This window comes from Cebus imitator, unplaced genomic scaffold (assembly GCF_001604975.1).
Source record: "Cebus imitator isolate Cc_AM_T3 unplaced genomic scaffold, Cebus_imitator-1.0 Scaffold17, whole genome shotgun sequence".
Lineage (NCBI taxonomy): Eukaryota > Metazoa > Chordata > Mammalia > Primates > Cebidae > Cebus > Cebus imitator.
This window is the reverse complement of record NW_016107332.1, coordinates 6,821,383-6,848,747: the sequence shown is the minus strand read 5'-3', so window position 1 is coordinate 6,848,747 and position 27,365 is coordinate 6,821,383. Positions and strand designations below refer to the sequence as shown.

Below are 27,365 nucleotides of genomic sequence, written 5' to 3'. Positions count from 1 at the left end.
AAGATGCAATTGTTTATAAAGCATGATAATACAATATAAAGAGAATTTAACTATAAAAAATTAACAAAAAAAAAACTTCTGAGAAAGGCCATTGTAGCTGAAAGTTGAGAAGAGCGAATTAGGTTTGTTCTCCATACACTTTTGCATTGTTTTGATTGCTTAAAATAAGAATATATTCATGTTACTTGTGAAGTTAAGACAGTCTGATAAATGAGATGATAGATATAGATAGATAGACAGATAGATAGCTAGATAGATGATTGATAGATGATGATACATAGATAGATAGATAGATAGATAGATAAATGATAGATATATGGCCGAAAGACAAATAGTTAAAATATATGGAGTATTTAACCAGATATCAGAAGACACAACTTTGGGCAAGACACTTGACCCTGTGGATTTCAAATTCCTGTAGTAAGTGTTATGGAAACAATGTCTCTTCCAGTTATCCACTGAAGTGATTTAGTTAAGAGTACAATATGTGAAGGATGTAAGAGGCTTACACCATCCAAGTAAAGCAAAAAATTTGCATTCATCCACGGAAAACTTATCTTCAAAATAGTTAAAACACTGTCTACATTTTATTGCTTCCATAATTTTTGGTCAAAATACAAAGCACAATCTAATCTAGAAGGTTGAGATCTTTCTAAAAAAAACTTGAGGAAATAGGAAAAATACCAAAATGCCCATCTTAGATGATGTTGTCTGTGGAGCCTTACTCCAAAATGCAAGCTGTTTAATTATTAAGCAATGGCACATTACGAGAAAGAAGAAAAGAGCTGCCACCTCTCAAGCCTTTGCAGCTGGTCTAATTGTCAAATGTTAGTGAGTTATGAACAAGAACAATGCACAAATTATCATTAGCTGGATTGATTGTACTCATGTTGATGCAAGAATCCTTCCCTAGTCAAACAGATTATAATTGCCTGTGAATAGAAGTTCCAAATCTTTGATTTATCTTGATACAGTTGAATGTACAGAATTTGGTTTATTCTTTGTCTCTCTTCTCCACCAGTTAAGTTTCCAGGTTTCTATCAACAGTCCTTATAGATTTCATTGAGCAATACTTATCTTCACTGCTCTCCTCTGCTTCTTTCTAATATTCTTTATTTAAATGCAAATTTAGATTTGAATTATTTGAATGCAAATTTAGATTTCCTTGTCCTCTTGTTCCTAAGAATCAATAAATCTAATACATATGGAGGGAAAGTAATTCAGGACCTAAAGAATCAACAAAAACTGATTCCATACTTCCCACAAAGGTAGTATAATAGCCTTCCCATGCTCATGAAGCTAACAATGAAAATATAACAAGAGCAACTAACGTAGAGTGCCCCCTGTGTGCTAAGGATTGTGTTAAGTGTTTTTCATAATTTCTTTCAACCCTCGCAAAAACTCAATTTTATGAACTATAATTATTCTTTACCTGTTTTACAGATAAGTAAATTGAAGCATAGAAATGGTAAATAACTCGCCAAAGATCACAAGGCTAGTGAGTGATGGAAGCAGGATTTAAATCTTAGTTTATCTGACTCTGGATTCTTGCTTCTAACCACTGCTAAACTGAAGACAGTCCAGGTTAAACCAAGTGCTGACATCACTGGACTTGATTAGCTCTCATTTTAATTATTTCAAGCCTGACATTTTCACTCATTTTATACTAAGGCCCAAAGTCCTCTGATCAATTATTATAACTTTTTTCAGTTTTTCTGACATATGCCTCAAATTTTCTTCATTGTATTTTCTTCAGTGTGAAAACATAAACTGTATTCTATCTGGTAAAGGAAATCAAAATATTTTATACCCAAAATATGAGACAGAGCAAGCAGGGACTCCCTCTTAGAGGCCTGCAGGCCCCCCATACATAGAAATAAAGGAAAATTTTGAGTTTCTTTAAGGGAAATTCCAGCCTCGTAGCTAGCCCTGAGAAGTAAATAAGGAACTTGATGAGCAAGAAGGCAATAGTAGCCTAAAACAGCAGCTAAGGAAGCTAGAGTCACTAGATGAAGGGCTCCCCTACAGGTACAAAAGCTAACATCTTAACATATGTCTCTGAGTTCTTTCTCAGAAACCCAGACCCCCTACCAAATAGATCCACTGGCACAGAAGCCCCCGATAAGGGGGAACTGGGCACTGAACTCTGGCCAACATTCTTTGTTTTACATTTCCTCCTGAGGGATCTGAAAAAAGTCACAACCATGAACCCAGGCTAACATTCTTTTCTGCTGACCCTACATTTTTAAACAAAGCTTCTCTTCCTTACCCAACTGCAAATCAGAAAATCTTTGAATCTACCCAAGACCTGTAAGTTCCCCGCTTCAAGATATCCTAACCTTTTAGGCCAAAACCAAGGTGGAACCTTCATCTTTTGATTTACAATTTTGCCTGTAATATCTACTTTCTGAAATTCACCCCTGCCTTTAAAAATTCTTACCTGCAAGCCATCAGGGAGGTCGTGTGAGCTGCCTGATCCTTTCGTAGGCACCATGCCACTAAATACCCTCCTTTCTCCCACTGCAAACCTCAGTGTGGATATCTGGTATATACTATACAGGGCAAGTGGGCCCCAGTTTGGATGGATAACAAATATCCTTCTTTGACATATTTTGAGATGGCTGTTCAGAGGGCCTGCAAAAAGAAGTAGCCCTGCAAAGCTGTCTTGCAGGGAAGATTTGCATCCATAGCGAATCTGCATTGATGCAGCCAGGCTTTCTCTGCGGGCCCTCCCTTGTCCAGATCTAGAAAAAATGAACTGAGAGTCTCACACCTTCAAAGGTCTAAAAGGAACATTCACCATCTATTTTCTCTAAAGGCTCCTACTTGTGAGGTTTCATCTATATAGCAAGATCTCCTTTGCTAGCCAGACCTCGTCCTCCTTGCCTCCTGTAACTTGTTTTACCATGCTCCCTCCAAGCCCCTATTCTTCCTGTATCCTCAAAATGGTATAAAAGAGACAATCATCTGGCTGTTTTTTTGAGTTGTTATAGTTTCGTATGGCTCCCATGTACGTTAATAAATTTGATTTCCTTTTCTCCTATTAATCTGCCTTTCTGTTAGTTGATTTATAGCCAACCTTCAGAGGATGAAGGGGAAGTATGCCCTTTGCTCCTTCACTGGCTTCACTGCCCTGGCTGTCTCATTCAAGTCCATTGCTTTAATAACCACTTACATCAAGTGATGTAATAACCACTTACATTTCCTTTAGGAATGTATAACAAGCAGTTCAAATGCTATTCATGATCTCTTACTTTCCTCACCAAAACCAGAAACAAAGTGGTTCATGCCTATAGTCCCAGCACTTTGGGAGGTGGAGGTAAACCCAGGATTGCTTGAACACAGGAGTTCAAGACCAGTCTGGGCAAGATATCAAGACCCTGTCTCTAAAAAAAAAATTTAAAAATCAGTTCAGCGTGCTGGTGTGTGCCTGTAGTCCTAGCTTCTCAGAAAGCTGAGGTGGGAGCATTGCTTGAGCCTGGGAGTTTAAGGCTGCAGTGAGCTATTACCATGTCACTGCACTCCAGCTGGGGTGACAGAGTGAGATTCCATCTCAAAAAAATAAAATAAACAGACAAATCTTTGTCTTTATCCATTGTTATATTAGTGTTACATTACTATCTATACTGTTAGGCAAGGGAGAGATCTCTTGACACCATCCCTTTCCTCTCCTCCCATAGGCCATCGTCATCAAGTGCTCTGAAATTGGTCCTTAATCAGTCTTATAACAGTTCCCTTTTCTCCATCACCCAGACCACCACTACTCCATTCCAAGCTAACATCACCTCTTATATGGAGTAGATCACGGCAATAGTCTCCAAATTATTTTCTTTGCATTGCCCCTGACTCCCTTCAACTTGTTCTCCAAGATACACAGGGTGATGTTTTCAGAATCAAAAACAGAATTCTGAGCTTGTTCCACCCCCAAGCCAGCCTCATATTGGGCTTAGGATACATGCCTTTGAATGAAAACCTTAATATGGCTCATAAGTCTTGCAGGATCTTTCTTCTTTGGGCTTCGTTTCATACACTGTGTTTCCCCTGGATGCTTCAGTTTCCAGATGGCCCATTTCTTTTAGGTTCTTGGATGTATGATTTTATTTTCCCATAGCACATGTCATCCCCTGACCCCTGATGTGTGCATTAACACTTTCTTTTATGAAAGCAGTTCAGTTATCACTTTCTAGGTCTTCTTCCCCATGCCCCCTGCCCACCTCATCATTGTACCCCTGCAAATGTTTGAGGGCACACATTGGATGTTCAAATACCTGCTGAGTGAGTGAGTCCATGAATTATTACTCCCAATCAGCTTCTATTGGGAGGTTTTAATTAGTGTCATGTTTTTACCTTTTTTTTTTTTTTTTTTTTTTTTTTTTTTTTTTTTTTTTTTTTTTTTTTTTTTTTTTTTTTTTTTTTTTNTTTAGGATTGCTATGCCTTCTTGGCCGGACTTACTCTTTTATTACTATGTAATGCTCCTCTCTGTCCCCTGGTAATTTTTTTTGCTTTGTAATCCTTGCCTCAAAGGACTGTCATTTTGGTTCCTGATGGTTTCACCTAGCATCTTAGTTGTTGTGGAAAATACACATTAATGCTGTAAGATTTGAGGTAAGAGGCAGAATGCTACAGTACTATTTTAACCATTTACTGCCAGAGTAGCTTATCCTTCATTTCTACTCAGAGGGCGAGAAAAAGAAGTAACTCTTATGTAAAATTTGAAGTCTAATTCTATTAACAGAACTTGAAGAACATGTACTTTTCTCCCTACAAGTCTTAGCTGACTACAAATTTAGTTCCTTTAAAATGCAATCACATTGGACTTGGATAGGCTTGTGTAGTGATAAATAAATGAGACATCTACCAAAGATTTTAGATGTGATGATGTCTTCCATTATTCATTCAAATTTCAGAACAAAATGACAACCAGGATTTAGTCTTTCTATACCATCTGTCCCCAGATAAATGAGAATAAAGGCAAAATATAATTGCATTAATTTTATTCCAAAAGTTGAAAAATTACTTTATTATAAATGAAAATATTATTGTCTTTTAGAATGTATGAGTATGTGTGTGTATGCGTGAGTGTGTGTGTGTGTGTGTGTGTGTGCGTGCACACACTTTGTAGACTAGTAATTTTAATGTTGGAGTTCTACTGGAATAGAGGATAGTGATGTCTTTTGGGGCAATTTCTTTTGAGACAGAGTCTCACTCTGTTGCCCAGGCTGGAGTGCAGTTGAACAATCCTGGCTCACTGCAACCTCCGCCTCCCAGGTTCAAGTGATTCTCCTGCCTCAGCCTCCTGAGTAGCTAGGGTTACAGGCACCCATCAGCAAGCCCAGCTAATTTTTGTATTTTTAGTAGAGACACAGTTTCACCACGTTGGTCAGGCTGGTTTTGGACTCCTGACCTCAAGTGATCTGCCCACCTCGGTCTCCCAAAGTGCTGGGATTACAGGTGTGAGCCACCATGCCCGATCTGGGCAAAATTTTAAAGACATCAATTCTTGTCTTTTTCCCAAGCATGTTGAGGAATACAGAACTGGAAAAAGCATATTTCCTTTAACTTGGAGTGCCAAGGAACACAGATGCCATTGCAAACTTGTAATCACCTAGTGGCCTGATTTTCAGAGTCAAAAACACAAGTGTCTTGACTTATTTCTTATTCCTGTCAAATGCAAGTACCTACCTTCATTTGTACTTCAAAGGATTTGTATTACAAATAGTAATACTCCCAATGGAAAAAAATTAAGACCCTTTTTAAGAATGATACACCATGGAATACTATGCAGTTATAAAAAGGAATGAGATCATGGCCTTTGCAGAAACATGGATGGAGCTGGAAGCTAATATCCTCAGCAAACTCACACATGAATAGAAAGCTAAACACCACATGTTCCCACTTATAAGTGGGAGCTGAACAATGAGGACACATGGATACAGGGAGGGGAACAACACACACTGGGGCCTGTCACGGGGCAGGGTGAGAGAGAGCATCAGGATAAAGAGCTAATGCATGTTGGGCTTAATACCTAGGTGACAGGTTAATAGGTGCAGCAAACCACCATGGCACACGTTTACCTATTTAACAAATCTGCATAACCTGCACAGGTATCCCGGAACTTAAAATAAAATTTAATTAATTTTTTTAAAAAGAGAAAGAACCATATGCATATATTTTGGGGGAAATTCCCTGAAAATAAAACCTGTTTAAAAAACTTTGTGACTATGGATTCCATTTTATACTCGTGTGTGTGTGTGTGTGTGTGTGTGTGTGTGTGTGTGTTTCTCCATGCATATGACACAGAACAGAATGTTCCATTATGAGATTTTCCATTCAGAGCCAAAGATGGCTCTATGACCATATGGAAGCAATTCAAGGTAATGGGCATGCTGGCCAACTGTGTGGGTTTCCTTCCTCTTCACAGTTCAATTCCATTATCTGTGACAATGGGTTAGGGCCAATGGAGAAAAAACTATTGGAAGCCACACTTGAAAAGTCATTTATCATTGCATACAGTGGGCACATGCACCCCCATAAACCTGGGGGTATAAACAATGGTGATATAATCTTGCAACTGGCGTTAATAGTTGTGGTCTGCAAAAATCCAAAAGCTAATAAAACAATCACCTAATCATGCTTGAGTTATAAGTATGAAAGCCTTCTTTTGAAACAAAATTTTCAGGACTGAAAGAACAAAAAGTATTAATAACAAAACAGGCAAAAAATAAACAATAAAAGTAGAAATCAATTTTCGGTAAGATATGATATCAAAAATGCCAAGTGAGAACATCTTATTTGAATTCACTTGACATCAAAATAAGGTGAAAAGAAAAAAAAATCTATTTCTAGAGTCCTTATGAGAGGACAGAAACAAGAAATTCTAAGAACAAGTAGAAGAATGTAGAGATGGGTAAGAAAAACTAATTGAAAAAGACATCACCAAACATTTCAGAAATTATATTTAAGTCTTAGACATGTTAAAAATTTTGCTTGATTAAAGAACAGCCTAAGAGGTGGATAGTTGAATGAAGCCCACATTATGATTACAACCTCTCAGTACATCTGAATCTCTTTACTCACTAGTTCCCTAGCTTTGCAGAAGGCTCTTAGTTATAACAGCAGCTGAATGCCTAGACAAGCAGGGTTTTGGACTTCCCTAGTGCAAGTAGTTGGTGTAAAACAATTTAATGGGAAAGAGTGAAGTATGCCTAGGATTATTTGGAAGGAAGGTGTCCGTACCAATGATCACAGGTATGTGGCTCCATCACTAATTGTTATAAGACCTTGGTTTCCCTACCTGTGCCTCAAATTTTTCCATGTCCAAAATGAGAATACTGATTGTCAAATCACATAATTATAAATGTAGAATGAGATTAAATAAATAAAAATACAATTTAAAATCAAGGGTCTGAATGCAAGATATTATTACTGGGCTATAGTTTGGTGACACCTGGAATTTCCTCCAATGCAGACTGACATCCCCAGACACAAACTTCTTCAGGACCCTCATGAGAACTTCTAGCCCTTCCCTTCTTCTAAAAGAAAATCATGTTTTCCTAAAAGATGGGGAAATGTACCATACCTATTTTCCAAAATTTTGTTTAGCTTCTCATGTTTGATGATGGTGTCTATTCTAGGATCCAGTGTAGCTTTTTTATCATATAAAAATATACATTATATAAACCCATTTGTTTTGTAATAATAAAAAATAGATATTTTTAAGACAATTTGCTTATTAGAGTGCTCCTTTTGATTTTAATGATTTTATATTTAAAGAATATATTTAAATATCTAAAGAAAAAATTATATGAGAACAAAAAATCAATTTTTTTGTAAAGAAAATACTAAAGGGGAAATTCTAAATCCAGATTTCCTTGGTGGTCACAGCAGAATCAATTTTTTGAACATTTTGCAGGGAACTTATAATTCATAAAAAATATTAAATGAGAAATTCCATCTTAAACCTTTTACGTGGATTCTACTTTAAGAAAATCAGCTTATTTGGACTGGAACAGGATTTGAGTGAGAAGAAAAAGGAACTTTAAAAATTATCCTCTGGGGTCTGTAGAGAAGGTAAAATTGTTATGGGAACTATGAGAAGCAATGTTGCCTGGGGACGAAGTCTATGGGCAATTAAATGAGCCATGTGAGTCTCAATTTGTCCTCAATAATGACAAATTAAAGGAAGATCAGAAGAAATAATGTATAAAACACACTAGAGACAATGCCTGGCAGCTAATGTTGTTACTTGTATTAATATTAATGTCTACTGTTAGAAATGGTTGAAATATGCAACAAAGTTAAGACTTATGCAGAAAGAGTATACATGCATATATTCATCCTCCAATCATATATGTGCAAGGTATTATGCAAAATCCTGAAACTATAAAGAAGTGTGAGAAAAAAATTATCTGCATATAGACGGATTTTTTGTTTTGTTTTGTTTTTGCAATCAGAGACAGGCAAATTATAATAGGTAAAAAGTCAACAAAGAGTGCTAAAGTATTTAAAGAAACTCATTAAATTCTGAGAATATTTAAAAAATTTTTTTCTAAGTAGAGTTTCTTTGATAACAATATAGAATTGGAACAATTTTTTAAAAGTTGTGTCTCTAGTTAACAGACGTGCAGGTTATAAAAGTGACCAAACAAATGTCCCATACAGCTTAGACAGACGTCACCCGAACATCACTTACATAGGATTATTTAGAGGATAAGACGCCTAGTAAAGATTTTCTGAAAGTGACTGTGTTTTCAGAAAGCAAAAAATCATCTTCAAAGCAAATAACATTCCTCAACTCTAGTATTTGACCTCTAGCTTGATTATTCCGGCCCCATGGATGAGACCTCCAGGCCACTGAATCCAAGGATACCAAAGAACCAAGCCACAGAGCTAAGAGAGCTACATGGTCAGGGCAATACTTAAAATCACGCCAAGAACTGGTTCAGCAGAGACTACACTGATACCACTGTTGAACAAAGAAACAAAAATAAACACTTGTTCACTGTTACTAAATCAATTACACAATACCATTTAAAGTACTGAAGTTGATCCTACTGGTGTTCTGGAACTCTTAATGAACTAAGGACACTCTCTTATCAAAATTGGCACCGTGTCATGTAGAGATAAGGCTCACATGGATCTCACAGTTTATATGTAAAATGCAGAAAAATCCATAAGTGTGTATTTCTCCATAACCTACAATTCCAAAAATTTTACTGAATATATTCCTTGAAAGTTTTTTCAAAAAATGTGTTATCTTCTTAATTCAAAAATAATTTTAGCAGTCTGTTTCCAAATAACTCGGAAGTTTGCCAAAGGCATAGTACTATGCAGCTGTCAATGTTCCTATAATTTCAGACTATTCTGCATCTCAATGCTTTAAATTATGTCCTTACAAAGATGTGGAAGAAGGTATCACTTGAATACAAAATTCAGACATTATGTTGTACATTCAGGATCCCTATGTCGTTTTTCTGGTTCCCAAAAGGAAGAAACTGTTTAACTGCCATGAGCATATCTCCCATCCATCCACTTGACACCCAATATTGTCACATAAAGAAATCTGTATCTTCCATAAGACAGTACTGAGAGGAATAATATCTGCGGGGGAAGTCACATCAGCTCTCAATGGCCCTGAAACCATCAATTTTTGGATTGGCTCACATACAGGGACAAAATAATCAACCGTCTTATATAAATTCATGTATTTTAATTTTAATCATCATATTAAAAATATTCTAAGTGATAATAATTTTTGTCTACTATTAATAATGGGTACATACATTCAGTACAGGAAATAATGTCATAGTCCTTATCAAATAACTTAGAAAAACTTTTAGAAAAATATTCTAAAATTTGATCATTAATTTTTCTTACTCTAAAACTTTCTCATAATATGAACATGAGTTTGAAGCTATTTGTCAGAATTCCCTGGAATACAAATGTTAAATTGAGCTAATAGTATAAATTACAACTAGGATTATTTTAATGTCTTAATAATGATACAAACCTTTTAAGATCTGTTATAATTTGGCATGATTATACCTTATAAAGAAAAGCCTCATTGACTCTGAAAGCAAATTTTAATTAAACAGTTTTAGCTTGCTCTCCTTGAAAAGCCTCCGAAGCATATATATTTCTAATAACTACTGTGTAATAACTGGTATCATAGCTTTAACAAGCATTTACCTTGCAGCATTTACCACTAGTCAACTTCTGTAACATCCCTATGTTCAACTAGTCATTTTGAGAAAAGTAAAATATGTTATTTTCATAGATCTTAACAGCACCAATGTATAGGTGAATTTCCTGTCAAAGTCAGGAGACTCTCCAATGAACAACTGAATTTAACCAGGCTTTCATTTTCATGCTTTACTAAGTGCATTATTGATTCAGTCATGTAGTTGAATCTATACTTTGTGAATCTTACTGCAATATCTTACACCCAGTTTTCCCTCAAATTTGCTAAAGCAGTAGTTCACAAATGTGGTCCCCAGACTAGTAGCATTAGCATCATCTGGGAACTTGTAAAAAACGAAAATTCTCAGGTTCCACTCCAGAACCAAATCAAAACCCCTGGGGTGGAGCTTAGAAACCTAGGTTTTAACAAGCCATGCAGGTGGTTATAATGCAGAACCTCCATCTAAAGCAAAAGGATGTTCTCTTGATATAAGGAAAGGTTGTCCAGTATTTTGATAGCTCAAACAACTAAAAATAGAACTACCATTATACCTAGCAATCCCACTACTGGGTATCTACCCAAAGGAAAAGAAATTGGTATATCTAAAAGACATCTGCACTCTTATGTTTATTGCAGCATTATTCACAATAGCAAAGTCAAGGAATCAACCTAAGCATTCATCAATGGTTGACTGGATAAAGAAAATGTGGTATATATACACCATGGAATACTAGGCAGCTATAAAAGAGAATGAAATTACATCCTTTGCAGCAACATGGATGGAGCTGGGGGCCATTATGCTATGTGAAATAACTCTGAAACAGAAAATCAAATGTAGCATGTTCTCATTTAGAAGCAAGAGCTAAACAATGAATTCACATGGACATAAAGATGGAAATAATAGACACTAGGGACTCTAAAAGTGGGGAGGCAGGAGAGGACTGAAGACTGAAAAATACCTATTGGGTACAATGTTCACTGTTTGGGTGATGGGTTCACTAGAAGCCCAAAGCTCACCATTACATAATATATCCATGTAGCAAACATGCACATGTACCCCTCGAATCAAAATAAAATAAGTTTAAAAAAGAGAAGAAAAGTTTTTAATCACTTATGGTGGAGCAGTAGCTTCTGCAGGGACCTTTCCCTCCAAGCTTAAAATGCTATTATACTTTATAGAATATACAGATGTCCTTTACACATGGTACCAAATTATAAAAATTTCATCTAATAAGGGTTTTAGACTAAGGCATATTCTCAATACATGTTAAAACATTGATGTGTATCCAACTAAACGTCTGAGTTGTACGGGAAAAAATATGACCAATTAAAATAGCATGATATTACAAATATAAAAATATGTCTTACCCATCATAATTTCAACAGATTTTTCCCAAAATTAAAATCAAACAAAATAGGGCTGATTTAACCATTGCCTTTTTTTTTTTTTCTAGATCTAGAACTTGTGCCATCTATGGAACTAGAGCCATGCCCAGGTAATGAATTAATGAACAATGTAGTTAATATGTATTCCTACACAATGGCCTATAAAGGCAAGCTGGTGAGGTTATCCCAAAAGACAGATGAACAGAACTGGCTTATTTTGTTAATATCCTCCATGGTAAAGTCTGTGTTATTAGAGAGGCAAAAGAGAAAAGCCTAAAAATAGAGAGAATGAATTTTATTATAAAGATATATTTTTCAATCCCTACATGCATACACTATATGATAGATATCAAGAGTAAAGTTTTGGGCAAAACAACATTTTCTCCCCTTTTCCACCAGAAAAAAAGTGGGGGGGGGGGATCAAGATTATAGTAAAATTTTAATTAAATAATTATTATTTAATTTTTTTCTAAATTTCATTTTAAAACCACACATTTCCTATTTATTATTAGTAAAGCTAACATTAGGGGTGTAAAGTGACCAAAGTATTGTGATTCCCACCTTACAGCAGATTTCCCACTAAAATGCAAATCTTTCAAGAGTATTTTAAATTTACGGAGAGAGAATACTTTTATAGAGTAATGCGAAACTTGCATGAATAATTCATATTTCACAGATGTCACTGTCATTCTGAAAAAAATAACTTTACATTCTTTTGAAAAATAGAGACAATGATAGACTTACATTTGTCACGTGTTAAGTTACATGAAAAGGGAGATTATATGTCGAAAAAATAAATTTCATCATAGAAGTTAATAAAATAATTTGGCTAAAATAAATAACAAAGCATTTATAATAAATTTATCAGCAGAACAGCTAGCTGAACCCATTAAATCAACTTCACAACACTGTTACAATTTAAATATATGTACATTAGGGAAAATCTGAATGTAATACCTGAGACTGTGCATTAATATTGGCTCCTTCCTTAACAAGAACTTTGACAACTTCTGCTTGTCCAGCCAAAGATGCAATGTGAAGAGCAGTATTTCCCTTCTGTTTTGGAGAAACAAAATAGAAATGTTTAATGTTTCTGTATTTTGTAGAAATCAAAATGTGCAGGTATTTTCAACTTTGCTAATCATTTTAACTGATTAAAATTTGTTATTTTATCAAGATAGTAGCCCACTTATGACGGGATTATTTTTTACCATAAAAAAAACACACACACAATTGGCCACCTCATATAGTGTCTTCCTTTTCTATTTTCACAATATTGTTATAGTATTAACGCAGAATGACTGAGTTTTCAATGAATCAAAAATTTGCAGGGTGTGTTTGTGTGCATCTGTGTGTGTCAATATCTCACGAGATTCATGGAATTTAATCAACAACTAAAGAACCTCACTGCAAAGAAATCTTAACTTAAAAAAAAGTTTACTGAATCATTGGGTTTCTTTCACCTTGCAAAGAAATCTAGGAGTTTTCAGTGGTAGAGAAATGAACTGCTTACAGTTGTGTTTGCGCCTACTAGGGCACTGGGGAATATGTTGCGAATAAAAATAAATAAATTTCACATAAATCAAAACATTACCAATAATTTTCTACCATTTGCTACATCGAAATTTATCATCTACAACACCAGCACCAATGAAAAATAATTTAAACCTTTTGTGAAAATAAAATTGAGGCCAAGAGATTAAAACTGCCTGTTATGTAATTAAAATAAATAACAAAAAGAAAAAAAAAAAAAACACAAAGAAAAACAGAAACCAGTCAATTCCAAGCCATAACGTTTGGACTCTAGTTCTCTTTCTGCTCTTTCTGTCTCCAGCTCACTGTGGGAGCATTAGCCACTCACTTAATATTGGACGGCCTCAGTTTCCTTCTGTTTAAATGAGATTTTTTTTTTTCTGGGAAATTCTACAATGCTAATCTATAAATAAAAGTAAACCTAATTTTTAAAATATCAGTAGAGTTTAGAAGAAAGGAAAAACAAAAATAGTAATAAACACTTAAGCAAACAAAAATAATTGGCTTAATGAAGACACTATATTAACATGTGCAACTATATACCCTCTCACACCAGTCAGAATGGCTATTACCAAAAAGACAAAAAATAACAGATGTTGGTGAGGTTGCACAGTGGCAGTCTCAAACTCCTAGGCTTACTTGAGTGCTGCTCGAGCTACAGGCTCCAAAGTAGCTGGGATTACACACGTGAACCAGTGCACTGGGCTTCAAACACATATTCTTTAAATATTTGTTTAAAACTTATTTGATGTGCCAGAAAGAAATGTTAATAAAAATACTTACTCTCTTTTTATGTTCAGAGTAAGAAATTTATTTCATATAGAGAATTCACATGTTTACTTCTGTGGAATTGCCAGACAGTTGTTAGTTTTTGCTTTTTAATTTCTGCTAGAATTGCTGTTTACTATGCTATAAGCAGAACCAATGTACACTTTGGGAGTTATGCATGAGGTGTTAGAAATCCAGGTTAGAAATCCAGGTTAACTGGTCATGTTTCTAATTTATTCTTGTCCTTTTTTGTTTGTTTGTTCACTCCAGATTAGACTAATGTCCCATCTAGAGACGAGAGTGTCTGACTTCTCTCTCTGCATCTTCCACACCCACGTTATCACGCTCTAGGCTTGGTCAGCAGGCTTGGCTCTGATTTTTTGGAAAAATTGTATTTTTCCAAATAAAATTTTACCTTCCAAAGACAAAGATTGTTGCCATTGATGATATTTTTTTAAATGCCTGTTGTTTATGAAATGAATCCTCAACAAATTCAAAAATGTTTCAGCGAAAGCAACATCAACAAGGAACAGTTTCTGGTTTACCAAGTGTCCTGTATATTTCTTTAAAAATGAGTCCAATTTCCTTACCAAACATATTGTGGTGATAAAATCTAACATTACCCTAGTAATTCAATCCATGACCCCAAATCTCTTTTCTATTAGAGTATAAAGGATTCTGCATATTCTAATACCAAACTTAATGAAAACATTAAAAATTACTTGTTCATTTCCATAGAGAAGTTTCCCACATCAGTGTATTTTTTAAAAATAAATTAACCTTAGGAAAACAGTTGCTATTGTCTATAAAGTATTGTGTTAATCTGTTCCTCTTTGTGAATCAAAGGGGGAAATACAAAACATTAGAAACCAGGTTTACAGATGTTTCAGACTCATGTCCCATAAATACTTAAAAGAAACAATACAAATTCTGCAAAGTTTAATGGAGAAGATTTCTATCTTAATTCTGCACGTCAAGAATCTTGGTGCTCTAACCAACCTCTGAAATCTACAAGAGGAAAAAGAAGCTTTAAGTGGGCGAGGTGTGGTATTTCACGCCTATAATCCCAACACTTTGGGAGGCTGTGGCAAGAGGATTGCTAGAGCCCAGGAAGGCAAAATAGCAAGACCTTGTCTACACTAAAAAAAATTTTAAAATTAGTTGGGCATGGTGGCGCATGCCTATAGTCTCAGCTACTCAGGCAGCTGAGGTGGGAGGGTCACCTGAGCTCAGAGGTGGGGGTTGCAGTGAGCCGTGATTGTGCCACCGTCCTACTGCCTGGGCAACAGAAAGAGACCTTGTCTAGAAAAATGAATAAATATAAATAAAAAGCTTTAAATAATTTTCTCTTTTCTAAGGAAAATAAATTCTACCAGCATGAATATTACCTTAGTGGCAGAATCCACAGAGGACCCTCTTCCCAGCAGTTCCTGCACCAGCCCCACGTGGCCTTCCTTGGCAGCCAGATGGAGAGCGTTGAGTCCATTCTGAGAGAAGAGACAAACAAGCCTTTAATAAGTGAAGTAATGAGGGAAACAGTGTCCTGATCCGACTCAAGCATATAACCCAGAGAATAGACAGACTCTGATCTCTTCTTTTTTTTTTGTTTTCCTTTTTGCATTAGAACCTTGAATCCATTAATTTAAGAGAGACTAATTTCAGTGTTTGGATTCAGAGAGGCAATAAGTATTCATTAGAAACATGGATTTGGCAACAAAGTTTTCAACAAAGTTTTTTTTTAAACTAAGAAATTTTAACAAAGTTTTTTCAACAAAGTTTTTTTTTTAAACTAAGAAATCTCTACACTAAAAAATCTCTTTTTTTAAACTAAGAAATCTCTTAGTTTTTTTTTAAACTAAGAAATTTCAACAAAGTTTTTTTTAAACTAAGAAATTTCTACATTTTTCAAATGACTTAAAGAGGACAATTTCATATCATTTACTGTACCGACACAAAATAAAATTATGTCCACTTTCTGGAACATGCACAGCTTTAGATTTTTTCGGTTCTTTTGTATCTCAAAGCAGCACTATGCTAAGTGCTATTCACACTTAGGAAGAAGTACTCCCCACCTCCAGGGATTTATAGACAACAGTTATACTTTGATTAATATTATAACTAATTCTAACTAACAACTCTATTACTCAAAATACTGACCAACAATTTGGAAAAAACTTAGAAAAAAATTAATATAATTTAAAAAATCAAGAACAAATTTTTAAGAGGAAAATCTTAAGTTAATTAAACCTGAAAAATAGTAGAATATTAGTTTCTTCATCTTCAAAACAAAGATTAAAGTCTTCAACTGACACAGTAATAAAGCTTAAACAGAGCAATGGAAATAAAGTGACAGTTTAACAGCTGGTACATGGTGCCAGTTATTAGCTTCCACAGCCCACTTGTCTTATAGATATGGTATTCTAATATTGATACTGAATAATTTAACATTTTTCACATGCAAGTTGAAATACACTGTTTTATACATATCATATAGACCCAAGTAATGCTATAAAATGTTATTTCATAAAGAATCTTAGAAGCTAATCATAAATGTTTTTGGATATTGGAACAGAATATGGAAATTATTTATATTACATAGATTGTTATAGAAGAGTACTTATCTAAGAATGATTGTGATCATACTCTAAATGTAAAAAAGAAAAAGTTGTACTAAATATGAAGTTTATAGAAACTGTCCTTCTTCTTACATTGTGACATTTAATAGTAATAATATTTAATTTTTAATTCCTGACCACTGAATTGAAATCAGTCAGTAAAATGATCTTATGATTCTAGAGTCAGAGAACCAAGACAATCTTAATATTCTTGATAGGGCCTCCAAATTTAGAGGCAAAAGACGTGACAATGATATGTAATATGATCAGATTTATAGTTCAGGGATGTGCTATCTACTAGACTTCTATTGAAACATTAATTTATGAGGTAATAATTTTAACATAATTGGGTGAAGCTGTATGAAGGTACAGATACACTTCCAGCGATGGTCTACATATCTATCAGTTTCACTATGCCAGGTTATGGACTCATTTCTAGCAATGACTTAAATATCTCTCAATTTTATATATACCGCATACTAAATGGGAAACAACTTAAGCAAGCTGCTATTGAAAACTCATTGATATTGACTTTATGTAAGTTAATGTTGATAGAATAATACAAACTTAGTCTTTTGAAACAATCAGCAAATACTTATTGAACTCTTATTGTGAGAAAGATATTGGGCTTTGCAGACTGTAAGTTCAGGACGTGGTATTTTTGATACCATAACTTCAGAATAATGTTATTTCTATATAATATCATTAAAATGACTAAAAATACCAGACAGATTTAAAAAATAAGATGATAATGTTACTCTGAAACAACCACGTGCATATTAATCAATCCTAAAGAACAAAGTTATCATTTTTGCTTAGCACTTCTATCAAATTTTATAAAGCAATACCTTAACATTTTGTTCATAATCAGATTTATAATAACCTCTATTCACTATTTCTTTTTATGATTTTATGAAATATTTTCCCCAGTGACTCCTTGTCTATGATCATATAAAGCAAGTGGATGAAACTCCAGGTAGAACAGATAGCCAATAAAAATTTTCATGAAACCATTTGAGCGTTTCTTACATATACAGGAAAACCACAAAGGAGTCCATTTGGAAAAGATGAAGAACAGATTCAAGAAGATATGGCTAAACTTACATGAAGGTTAAATGTTTGCGTCATCATCCATTAAACTGTTTTCAACTTATTATAAATTCATAATTAATACAAACATTAGTTAATCCACAGCATTTGCTAGGTACCCACTAAGTGCTCAGCTCTCAGGGCTAGGTTCTAAGAAAGAAGTAAAGGACACATTATGTAATTTTTATCCCCATACATATTTGGCCCCCAAATGCTTATTATTAAACAACTGAACACAGTAGCACATAGTGTCAATAATTTTATTTTCAGATATCTGGCTTTCCTGCTTTGCATATGTTACATGTTGAATTAAGGGTCTCACAGTCTAAGTCTTTTGCATATCAGAAGACTACAACTAACTCATATAACATCTTTAATTGTATGAAAATGTAAATATTTGGGAGAAGGCAATTAAAATATATGAGTTTTTGAAAGTTTTTGAAAGAAGTCAGAAGAAAGAGAGAAAATGGGCACATCCAAAGGCAGTAATTGCGAAGGAAAGTGAAACTTGGCCTCGCAGTCCTCACCACTGCACTGAATGCACTTCCATGTCACAGACTCCCCTAAGCCAAGAACTCTTCCCAAGACGAAATACGTGCCATATGTGTTACACAAATAGTTGTGAAATATTACCACAGTTTTACTCTGCCATTAGTATAAATGACATTGGCACAAAGAATTATCGATACAATGAAGAAAAACTCAAATTAAAAATGAAAATGATTAAATTACATGTTCTCTATCCATTCTCACTTCTTACACCCATGTATCTTTTATCTGCACTTTTCCCACCTCTTCCATGGCGGCTTCTCTAAACTAAGCATATTTATTCACTGTGGTGGGAGTAAGGATTTATTTAGTTTTTATGAAGATCAGGAAAAGCAAAGCAAACAATGTGCCATCTTTGTCAGACTCAGATTAACTGAACTGACTGTGTCTTTGGCTGGTCTCCACAGGTTTCTGACTTAACAAAGTAAATCCAACTATAGGTGATCCAAGAGGATATCTGTTTTATTAGTTAGTTACTCTCAGATCTTCAAGGGTTTCTTTTGAATTCCCAAATAACTTTTTAATGCAGTATTTACTAAGCCTTCATTAATTTTAAAATGTTTACAATGAGATTTGAAAGTTGGCAGTTCAGGTCATTGATCATCTCATAGTGAAAAGACTTGGAATAGAATGCTTTGAAGATGTCACATTATATAGTCCACATCGGGATGTCCATGTCTTCCATAGGGGGTTCCCATCCAGCACTCCTGGATGGCAGCTCCCTTTTTGGCCACTGATCTTTTCTCCCTGTCTGCAAGGGGTTTGTTTTGTTCTGTTTTGTTTTGGTTTTTAATCATACAATTCCTAAAATATAGAGAATGACACTGAATATGGTAGCAAATTAGCCTGGGAGAAGAAAAAACTGTAAAAAAATGGTCTTTAAACTTTAAGATTAAGAAAAATGAAGAGGTTATGAATGCTGAGAAACAAATATTTGATGAATAAAAGAATAAGAAATGTAATGACATAGGAATCACTATTACATTTTACATTTTATGTATATTATATTACTGTATATTTTATTATATTTTACAGATGATGACACTAAAATTCTCAGAAGTCAAGTGATTTGCCTCAAAGATCACTACAACTTATAAGAGGAGGAGCAAACAATTTAAACTTAGATCTATCTGATTTCCAAACTATACTTTTTTATTTAAAATAAATGCTAAACTAGTATTTCCGACTGTAGGTCATGAAGTATAAACTGGTCATAAATTCAATCTAATGGACTGCTAATCAGTATGTTTCAAATCATGAAGTAGAATAAAGAAAAATAGAAATGAAAATAATCTTGTCACTGTGGGTGACAAGATTGATTTTGAGGGGTTTTTGGTGAATTTTTTTATGCACACACATGTCTGTGTATGTTTGTACATGCAGGCATGCTCAGAATTACACAAAAGCTAAAGAAGTTTAGTCAAGACCTGAGACAGGCGGTCATCCTGGGGAAGCCAGGTGTCCTTTTAGATCAAATAAATAAAACATTAGCACTCACAAAGATCACTTAAGGGGGAATAATGGACATTCAGAAATGGTTTCGTTGTACCTAGATGATGGGTTGATAGGTGCAGCAAACCACCATGGCCCATGTATACCTATGTAACAAATCTGCACGGTCAGCACATGTATCCCAGCACTAAGTTAAAAAAAAAAGAAATGGTTTTGTTGGTAGGCTTATTTGAGTTTTCTGAATATAATTTTCATTTTAGATGGGTGTTATGATGCAAATAAGAGGACTGATAATGGGATAAAGCAGAATTCTTCATTTTGAGAATATTGGCTAAATTATGTCCACATTTGGGGCTCGGCGAGGGAGAGTGGCAGAGTAGAGAACACAGGCATTGGGCAACAGAAAGTCTGAGCTCCCATGCTATCTCTCCAGTCCTAACAATAGGATTTAAGATTTCTTCAATAGTAAAAAAGAAAAATGTCCTACTCTGCCTACCTCAGATAGTTATTTAAGAGTATAAAATAGTGTAGGTTAATTCTGTTTGTAATTTCTTAAGTAATAAACAAATGTCAGGTATTATTTCCTAGTGAGATGCAAACAGTAATACATGTGTGTACTCCTGCTCTCCCCTTCCAAACCCCTGCCAATGTTCCATCACTAACATTTGGCTAAATGTGATTAGTTGAATTGAGCATTTTTGAGATCAACATATGTTTACCTAGGCTAGCAAATGTATTAATTTATGCAAAAGTAATTTATTTTTTAAAAGCATTTTGAATTACCATAAAACCTAGAAAGTAGATGGGTCAAATGAGCTTGGTTTATTAGTAGTCATCCTTGACAATAATTCAAAGAGCTGCTTTTCTACTACTGAACATTTCAACTCTCCAAATTTATTTATTTATTTTATTTTTTGTGATAGAGTGTTGCTCTTGTGGCCCAGGTTGGACTGTAGTGCTCCAATCTCGGCTCACTGCAACCTCCACCTCCCAGGTTCCAGTGAATCTCCTGCCTCAGTCTCCTGAGTAGTTGGGATTACAGGCATGAGCCACGACACCCAGCCTGAACTCTCCTCATGTAAATGCCATTTTCATACGATCTCTCATCTTTAATTTTTATAAGATTATATAGGTAAATTACTTCCTCAGTAGTTAGCCTAACATGTATAAAAACAAAATATTTATATAAGGCTCAAAGAAGAAAAATTAGTTGAACTACTTATTATAACAGTCATAGTTTAAAGGGATGTAAAAATTAAATTTAAAAGTGAGCAGCAAATCATTTAAATAATAGCTAAAACGTATCAGAGTTTATTCTTCTGTGTCAGGCTCTAAGTGCTTGATTGCATTAATTCATATAATCCTGAACTGAACATTATGAGTTATGAACCACCTGGTGATTCTGGCTCAGACAATGCACTTTTAAACCTCCTCCTCTTCACCCCTCCCTGGCCTCCACAACACAAAAATCAATGGTCTCTGCATTATAATCCTATTTCACTTTCTTTAGACCTCAACTTCTCATTAGCTCTTTTTTCTAATAGAAAATATCTCCATCTCTAAAAATTATTTCTTTTAGGTTTCTAGATTTAATGTTCAAATACATCAAAATTAGAAAAGAAAAACGATTAAAGTGAATTCTATAATGTTATGGTGTCAAATCCATGCCAAATTTAGCATTTAAAAGTGAATTCTAGGCAGGTGCAGTGGCTCACGCTTATAACCCCAGCACCTTGGGAGGCTGAAGCAGGAGGATTGCTTGAGCCTAGGAGTTTGAGACCAGCCTTGGCAACATAGAGAGTCATGTCCCTACAAAACAAAACAAAACAAAAAAATAGCCGGACTCAGTGGTGTGCACCTGTAATCTCAGGTACTTGGGAGGCTGAGGCTGCACACCAGCCTGGGTGACAGGGCAAGACCTTGCCTCAAAATTAATTAATTAATTAATTAATTAATTTTTAAAAAGTAAATGCTAAGTACAAATGGAGGAAAGGGTTTAGAATGGTTTTCCCCTTAAGTTTTTTACAGTAACAAAATTCTATTGTTCTAAGATCAGATGACAAGTAATGACAGTATAATTTCTAGAAGTTTTTAAAGATACAACCCAAAAGACTAGGTCTTATTTCTGCATGTTTATCACTGACTTATTTAACATTTCATTGAACTCATCTTCAAAGAGGGCATTAAAAACCTGAACTGTCTCCCACTAACAGAATTTATCAAGGTTGGCAAGCAGGAGAAGGAGTGTATATCATGAAGCAAGAGAAATCTCTAGTGAGACAGCCAGAAATGACCATGCCTCCGGACACCAAGGGTGAGATTCGAATTAGAGAAGAAAGAGGTGGCAAGACCTCAAAGGAAAGGAAGCAAGAAGGGAGACTAGAACTAAAGAAATCCCACAGCAGATTCCAGTGTGTACCTTATCCTCCTGCTTCTAATGAGGCACAAGTGAAGAAACATTTTTGAACAAAATATTATACTCGGATACAACATGATACAGAGTTTTCAAATTAATAGAAAAAGGGATAGCTTCAATTCAATAAATAGTAACTGAATTCAAGTATTCACATACCAAAACATTTGTTGATTATTTATTGCATGCTAAACATTGTGCTAGAAACCAAGTCTATATTTCAAGGTATCCATATAAAAGTTGGGTAATATTATTAGAGAATTACAATGACTTCTGATCTTCTCCACATTTTTTACAATTTTGATTAAAAATAAGCCAAATTTGGCATACTGGATTCTGTGGGGAGAGAGAGGAGGGAGCATTAGACAATAAAAGTTTCACAGAGTTTTCTAAGTAACACCCTGGTATTCTGTTTTTCATCATTATAAAATGATTTGTATAAATGACATTTGGTATTCAATTTCAGGTATGTCTGAGACACACAAGCTGGCTTAGTCACTTTATCCTCTCAGCAATCATAAAATTTGGATCTTTTCACCAATTTATTAAATTTGTGTATTTCCTGTTTATCTTCCCAATAAGGCTTTTCATGGGAAATGGTCACATCCTATTCATATTGGTAACCTCTACACTTAATATAGTACATGGCACAAAAAAAAGATGTAATTAAATAATCTTTGTACAATAAATGGGCTAATTAATAATATGTGCAGTATGAAAGTAAACAGGAGTTTGCTTAAATCATCCAGGTACTGTACATTTTGTCAACAAATTGCAAGTCAATGCATGAACAAATCAAGTATAAGGCTGGGCACGGTGGCTCACGCCTGTAATCCCAGTGCTTTGGGAGGCGGAGGCGGGCGGATCACGATGTCGAGAGATCGAGACCATCGTGGCCAACACGGCGAAGCCCCGTCTCTACCAAAACTACAAAAAAATTTGCCGGGTGTGGTGGTGCGCGCCTGTGGTCCCAGCTACTCGGGAGGTTGAGGCGGAAGAATCGCTTGAACCCAGGAGGCGGAGGTTGCAGTGAGCCGAGATCGCGCTACTGCACTCCAGCCTGGCGACAGAGCAAGACTCCATCTCAAAAAAAAAAAAAAATCAAGTATAAATATATTCATTTTCGTAAATACAATCAGGAGACATTCACTCTCTGAGGCCCAAATTGGTTACTGTTAACATATACAAGAGGAAATTAGATTCTGAAGGAAGGACTTACTTTAAATAGCCTTTGTTCTTAAGAACTCAGAGTTCTATGATAATTTTAAAATTTTACATGTTTATTTTAGTGCCAATCTAAAAAAATTAATAGAAGCATATTCTGGACCATCTGGATAATCATATTTACTTAACATTTGGTAATTTTTTGTTCTTGGTCATGTTTCTGATTGTGTTGATGTCAAGGAATCAAAGGAAACATTCAAATTTCAATGCAGTTTTTCTCAAAATGAGGCACACAGATGTATTTTCTTAGGATACCACAAGAAGTTTCCCTCTGTAAGTAGAAGAAACACTGCTTTAAGAGATGGTTTATAAACATAACTTGATAATATGTGAGTCTTTCCATCTAGAAAGCAGAGTGGATGCTTAAGGAGGCATAACTAGAACCTTCCTAAGTATTAGAAGCTTTCCTAGATCCCATAGGACTATAAATTATCTAAAAGAAATTATGACAATTTATTAAGAAACTTTATAGCCAAAATCAGAAGGAACATACTTGTTAGTACTTGTTCAGAATTTGTGCATCCAGCTACTCTCAGGTGGGAGAAATAATCATCTCTGGCTACTCTAACTTTGTTAACCAAATTCTATGTAAATATAACCATCAGAGCCATAATTTGGTCTCCTAACTGAGTGTGCACAACACAATTGGTTTTCATATGTATCACTTGAGGCCCCAATCATCTCCTTTTAATGTAGAGAATTATGTTGTGAAGATTATACACATACACACACACACAAACACACACACACATACACAGTATAATGAGAATGTAATAGGCTTGCAATAAAAGTAACTATTATTTGATATTCCTGATATTATTATTTCCCAATTCATGAATGGATAATTTGAGATTCAGAATGATTTCAGCGGCTGGCCCAATGTCCAGTGTTCACTCAATCATTCGTTTATCAAATATTAATTGGACATCTATTATGTGTCAATCCTGGGTCTTGTTCTTTCCATCACCATGCTCCTGTCATTACACAACATGGAAGCTTACATTCTAGTTTAAAAATCATTCTTTGAAATTGGTTCGTGTCAGTGATAGCCTCCCTCTCCAGTCAATTTAATTTTAACCCTATTTACATTGGTATACTCTATGAGCTTTTCTTTCTAAGCCCCTCAATTTTCCTGTGTTGCTAAAGTTCCAAATTCCCAGTTTGTGGGGCTTGCTTTCCTGTCTGCATATTGCTAAACTGTTAGCTGGGGACAGAACTGGCTAATAAGAAACTAGTGCCTTCTTTAACACATAAAAATTTCACTAAAAAAAGAGTTGTTAAAAAGGACTGAAGTGACCATCATTAGTTTGGCGTCCAAGCTCAAAATTCCAAGGTAACTTGAATAACACATCTCTTGAAAAACTTCTGATGGTTACTTTGGATGAGAAACTATATTCTCAACTTTCTGATAAATGGTTTTCTCTTCCTGCTTCCCTCCTCTACCTCCCGTGGGCACTATTGCTGTCTTCCCTTATTTCTCAAACGAAATATCACACTGCAAATTCTCTTTTTCCCAAGGGCAGTAACAGCCTTCACCAACTCCAGCGATGACTGCATACCCACTAAGGTGCAGACATTCATTTCAGACTGTCCCCTCTGCCCACTCCATCCTGCATAAAGAGCTTTTGTTTTTAAAGTAATGACAGTTTGGGGTAGGGGTGGAAGTGGGAAGTGTCTTTATGCCCCAAGGTATGCCTTTATGGGCTCTTACTCATCTGCATCTTGGTCTCTTTCATCCTACCCTGAAGACCTCTTATTTCTGAGTAAAAAGGCAAAAAATGAACTGAGTATGGGGACTAAAAACAATTGTGTACATGAGGCTCTACACTTACACATAGCAGGTTCATTCATAGACAGGTTGCTCTGATCATGCCCACATCAATCTGACAACCACTCCACCACTACTACTAGTACTGCTGCTGCTGCATCTTTCTTCTTCTTCTTCTTCCTCCTCCTCCTCCTCTTTCTTCTTCTTCTTTAGACAGAGTCTTGCTCTGTTCCTCAGGCTGGAGTGCAGCGGCACAATCTCTGCTCACTGCAACCTCCCGTGTTCAAACGATTCTCCTGCCTCAGCCGAGCAGCTGGGACTATAGATGCACGCCACCACCACACCCAGCTACTTTTTGTATTTTTAGTAGAGATAGGATTTCACCATATTGGCCAGGCTGGTCTCAAACTCCTGACATTGTGATCTTCTCACCTCAGCCTCCCAAAGTGCTGGCATTACAGGCTTGAGACACTGCACCCGCCTTCTGACAACCACTTCTTAATTCTGACAAATTAACTTCTATACAATGTCCTTTTTTTCTAAGAAGAGAATCCCCAATTTGAAGAAATTGCCATTTGAAAACAAGGTTTCCTTTTTCTTTTCTACTATGCATTCTATAAGAGAAGAGGCCTTGAAAAATCTAGGGATCATAGGATTTGTTTACTACTTTACAATCATCAATACACACACACACACACACACACACACACACACACACACACACACACACACACGGAGAGAGAGAGAGAGAAAGAGAAAGAAAGAGAAAGAGGAGATCAAGGAGGGCAAGGAAAGATGGGTAGGAAAGCACTGGAAAACTTCTACAGAGAGAGGAAAAGACTGTTTAAAATCCTTTTTTCACCTTTTTTGCACTGTCTTTTCCTCATCTTCGTGGATTTATCTACTTTTGGTTTTTGATGTTGGTGACCTTTGGATGGGGTTTTTGTGTGGATATCCTTTTTGTTGATGTTGATGCTATTCCTTTCTGTTTGTTAGTCTTTCTTCCAACAGTCAAGACCCTCTGCTGCAGGTCTGATGGAGTTTGCTGGAGGTACATTCCAGACGCTATTTTTCTGGGTATCACCAGCGAAGCCTGCAGAACAGCAAAGATTGCTGCCTGTTCCTTCCTCTGGAAGCTTCATCCCAGAGGGACACCTGCCAGATGCCAGCTGGAGCTCTCCTGTATGAGGTGTCTGTCAACCTCTGCTGAGAGATGTCTCCCAGTCAGGAGGCACAGGGTCAGGGACCCACTTGAGGAGGCAGTCTGTCCCTTAGCAGAGCTCAAGTGCTGTGCTGGGAGATCCTCTGCTCTCTTCAGAGCCAGCAGGCAGTAACATTTAGGTCTGCTGAAGCTGCACCTTCCCTATTTAATAAATGGTGTTGGGAAAACTGACTAGCCATATGCATAGAACTGAAACTGGACCCCTTCCTTACACCTCATACAAAAATTAACTCAAGGTGGATTAAAGGCCTAAAACCATAAAAACCCTAGACAAAAACCTAGGCAATACCATTCAGGACATAGGCATGGGCAAAATCTTCATGACTAAAACACCAAAAACAATGGCAACAAAAGCCAAAATTGACAAATGGGATCTAATTAAACTAAAGAGATTCTGCACAGCAAAAGAAACTATTATCAGAGTAAACTGGCAATCTACAGAATGGGAGAAAATTTTTGCAATCTATCCATCTGACAAAGGGCTAATATCAAGAATCTACAAGGAACTTAAACAAATTTACAAGAAAAAAACAAACCCCATCAAATTGTGAGCAAAGGATATGAACAGAAAAAGAAGACATTATCAAAAGAAGACATTTATGTGGCCAACTAACATATGGAGAAATGATCATCATCACTAGTCATTAGAGAAATGCAAATCAAAACCACAATGAGATACCATCTCATGCCAGTTAGAATGGTGATCATTAAAATGTCAGGAAACAACAGATACTGGAGAAGATGTGGAGAAATAGGAACACTTTTAGTTCAACCATTGTGGAAGACAGTGTGGCAATTCCTCAGGGATCTAGAACCAGAAATACCATTTGACCCAACAATCCCACTACTGGGTATATACCCAAAAGATTATGAATCATTCTACTCTGAAGACACATGCACACGTATGTTTATTGCAGCACTATTCACAACAGCAAAGACTTGGAGCCAATCCAAAAACTGGATAAAGAAAATATGGCACATATACACCATAGAATACTATGCAGCCATAAGAAATGATTAGTTAATGTCCTCTGCAGAGACATGGATGAAGCTGGAAACTACCATTCTCAGCAAACTAACACAGGAACAGAAAATAAAACACTGCATGTTCTCACTCATACATGGGAGTTGAACAATGTGAACACATGGACACAGGGAGGGGAAC

The 27,365-nt window shown here is 35.6% G+C and overlaps 1 protein-coding gene across 50 annotated transcripts in view; it reads right to left on the bottom strand.

The window, feature by feature from the left end:
* The window catches only part of ANK2 (ankyrin 2), a 568,766-nt gene that overhangs the window by 165,975 nt on the left and 375,426 nt on the right, over nucleotides 1-27,365 (bottom strand). For all 50 annotated transcript variants that reach the window (XM_037731960.1, XM_017510194.2, XM_037732068.1 and 47 more), the window contains 2 exons: nucleotides 15,257-15,355; nucleotides 12,525-12,623 (listed from right to left, as the gene is read on the bottom strand). In XM_037731960.1, coding sequence (XP_037587888.1) covers nucleotides 12,525-12,623; nucleotides 15,257-15,355 — 198 coding nt within the window. The remainder of the gene's footprint in view (nucleotides 1-12,524; nucleotides 12,624-15,256; nucleotides 15,356-27,365) is intronic.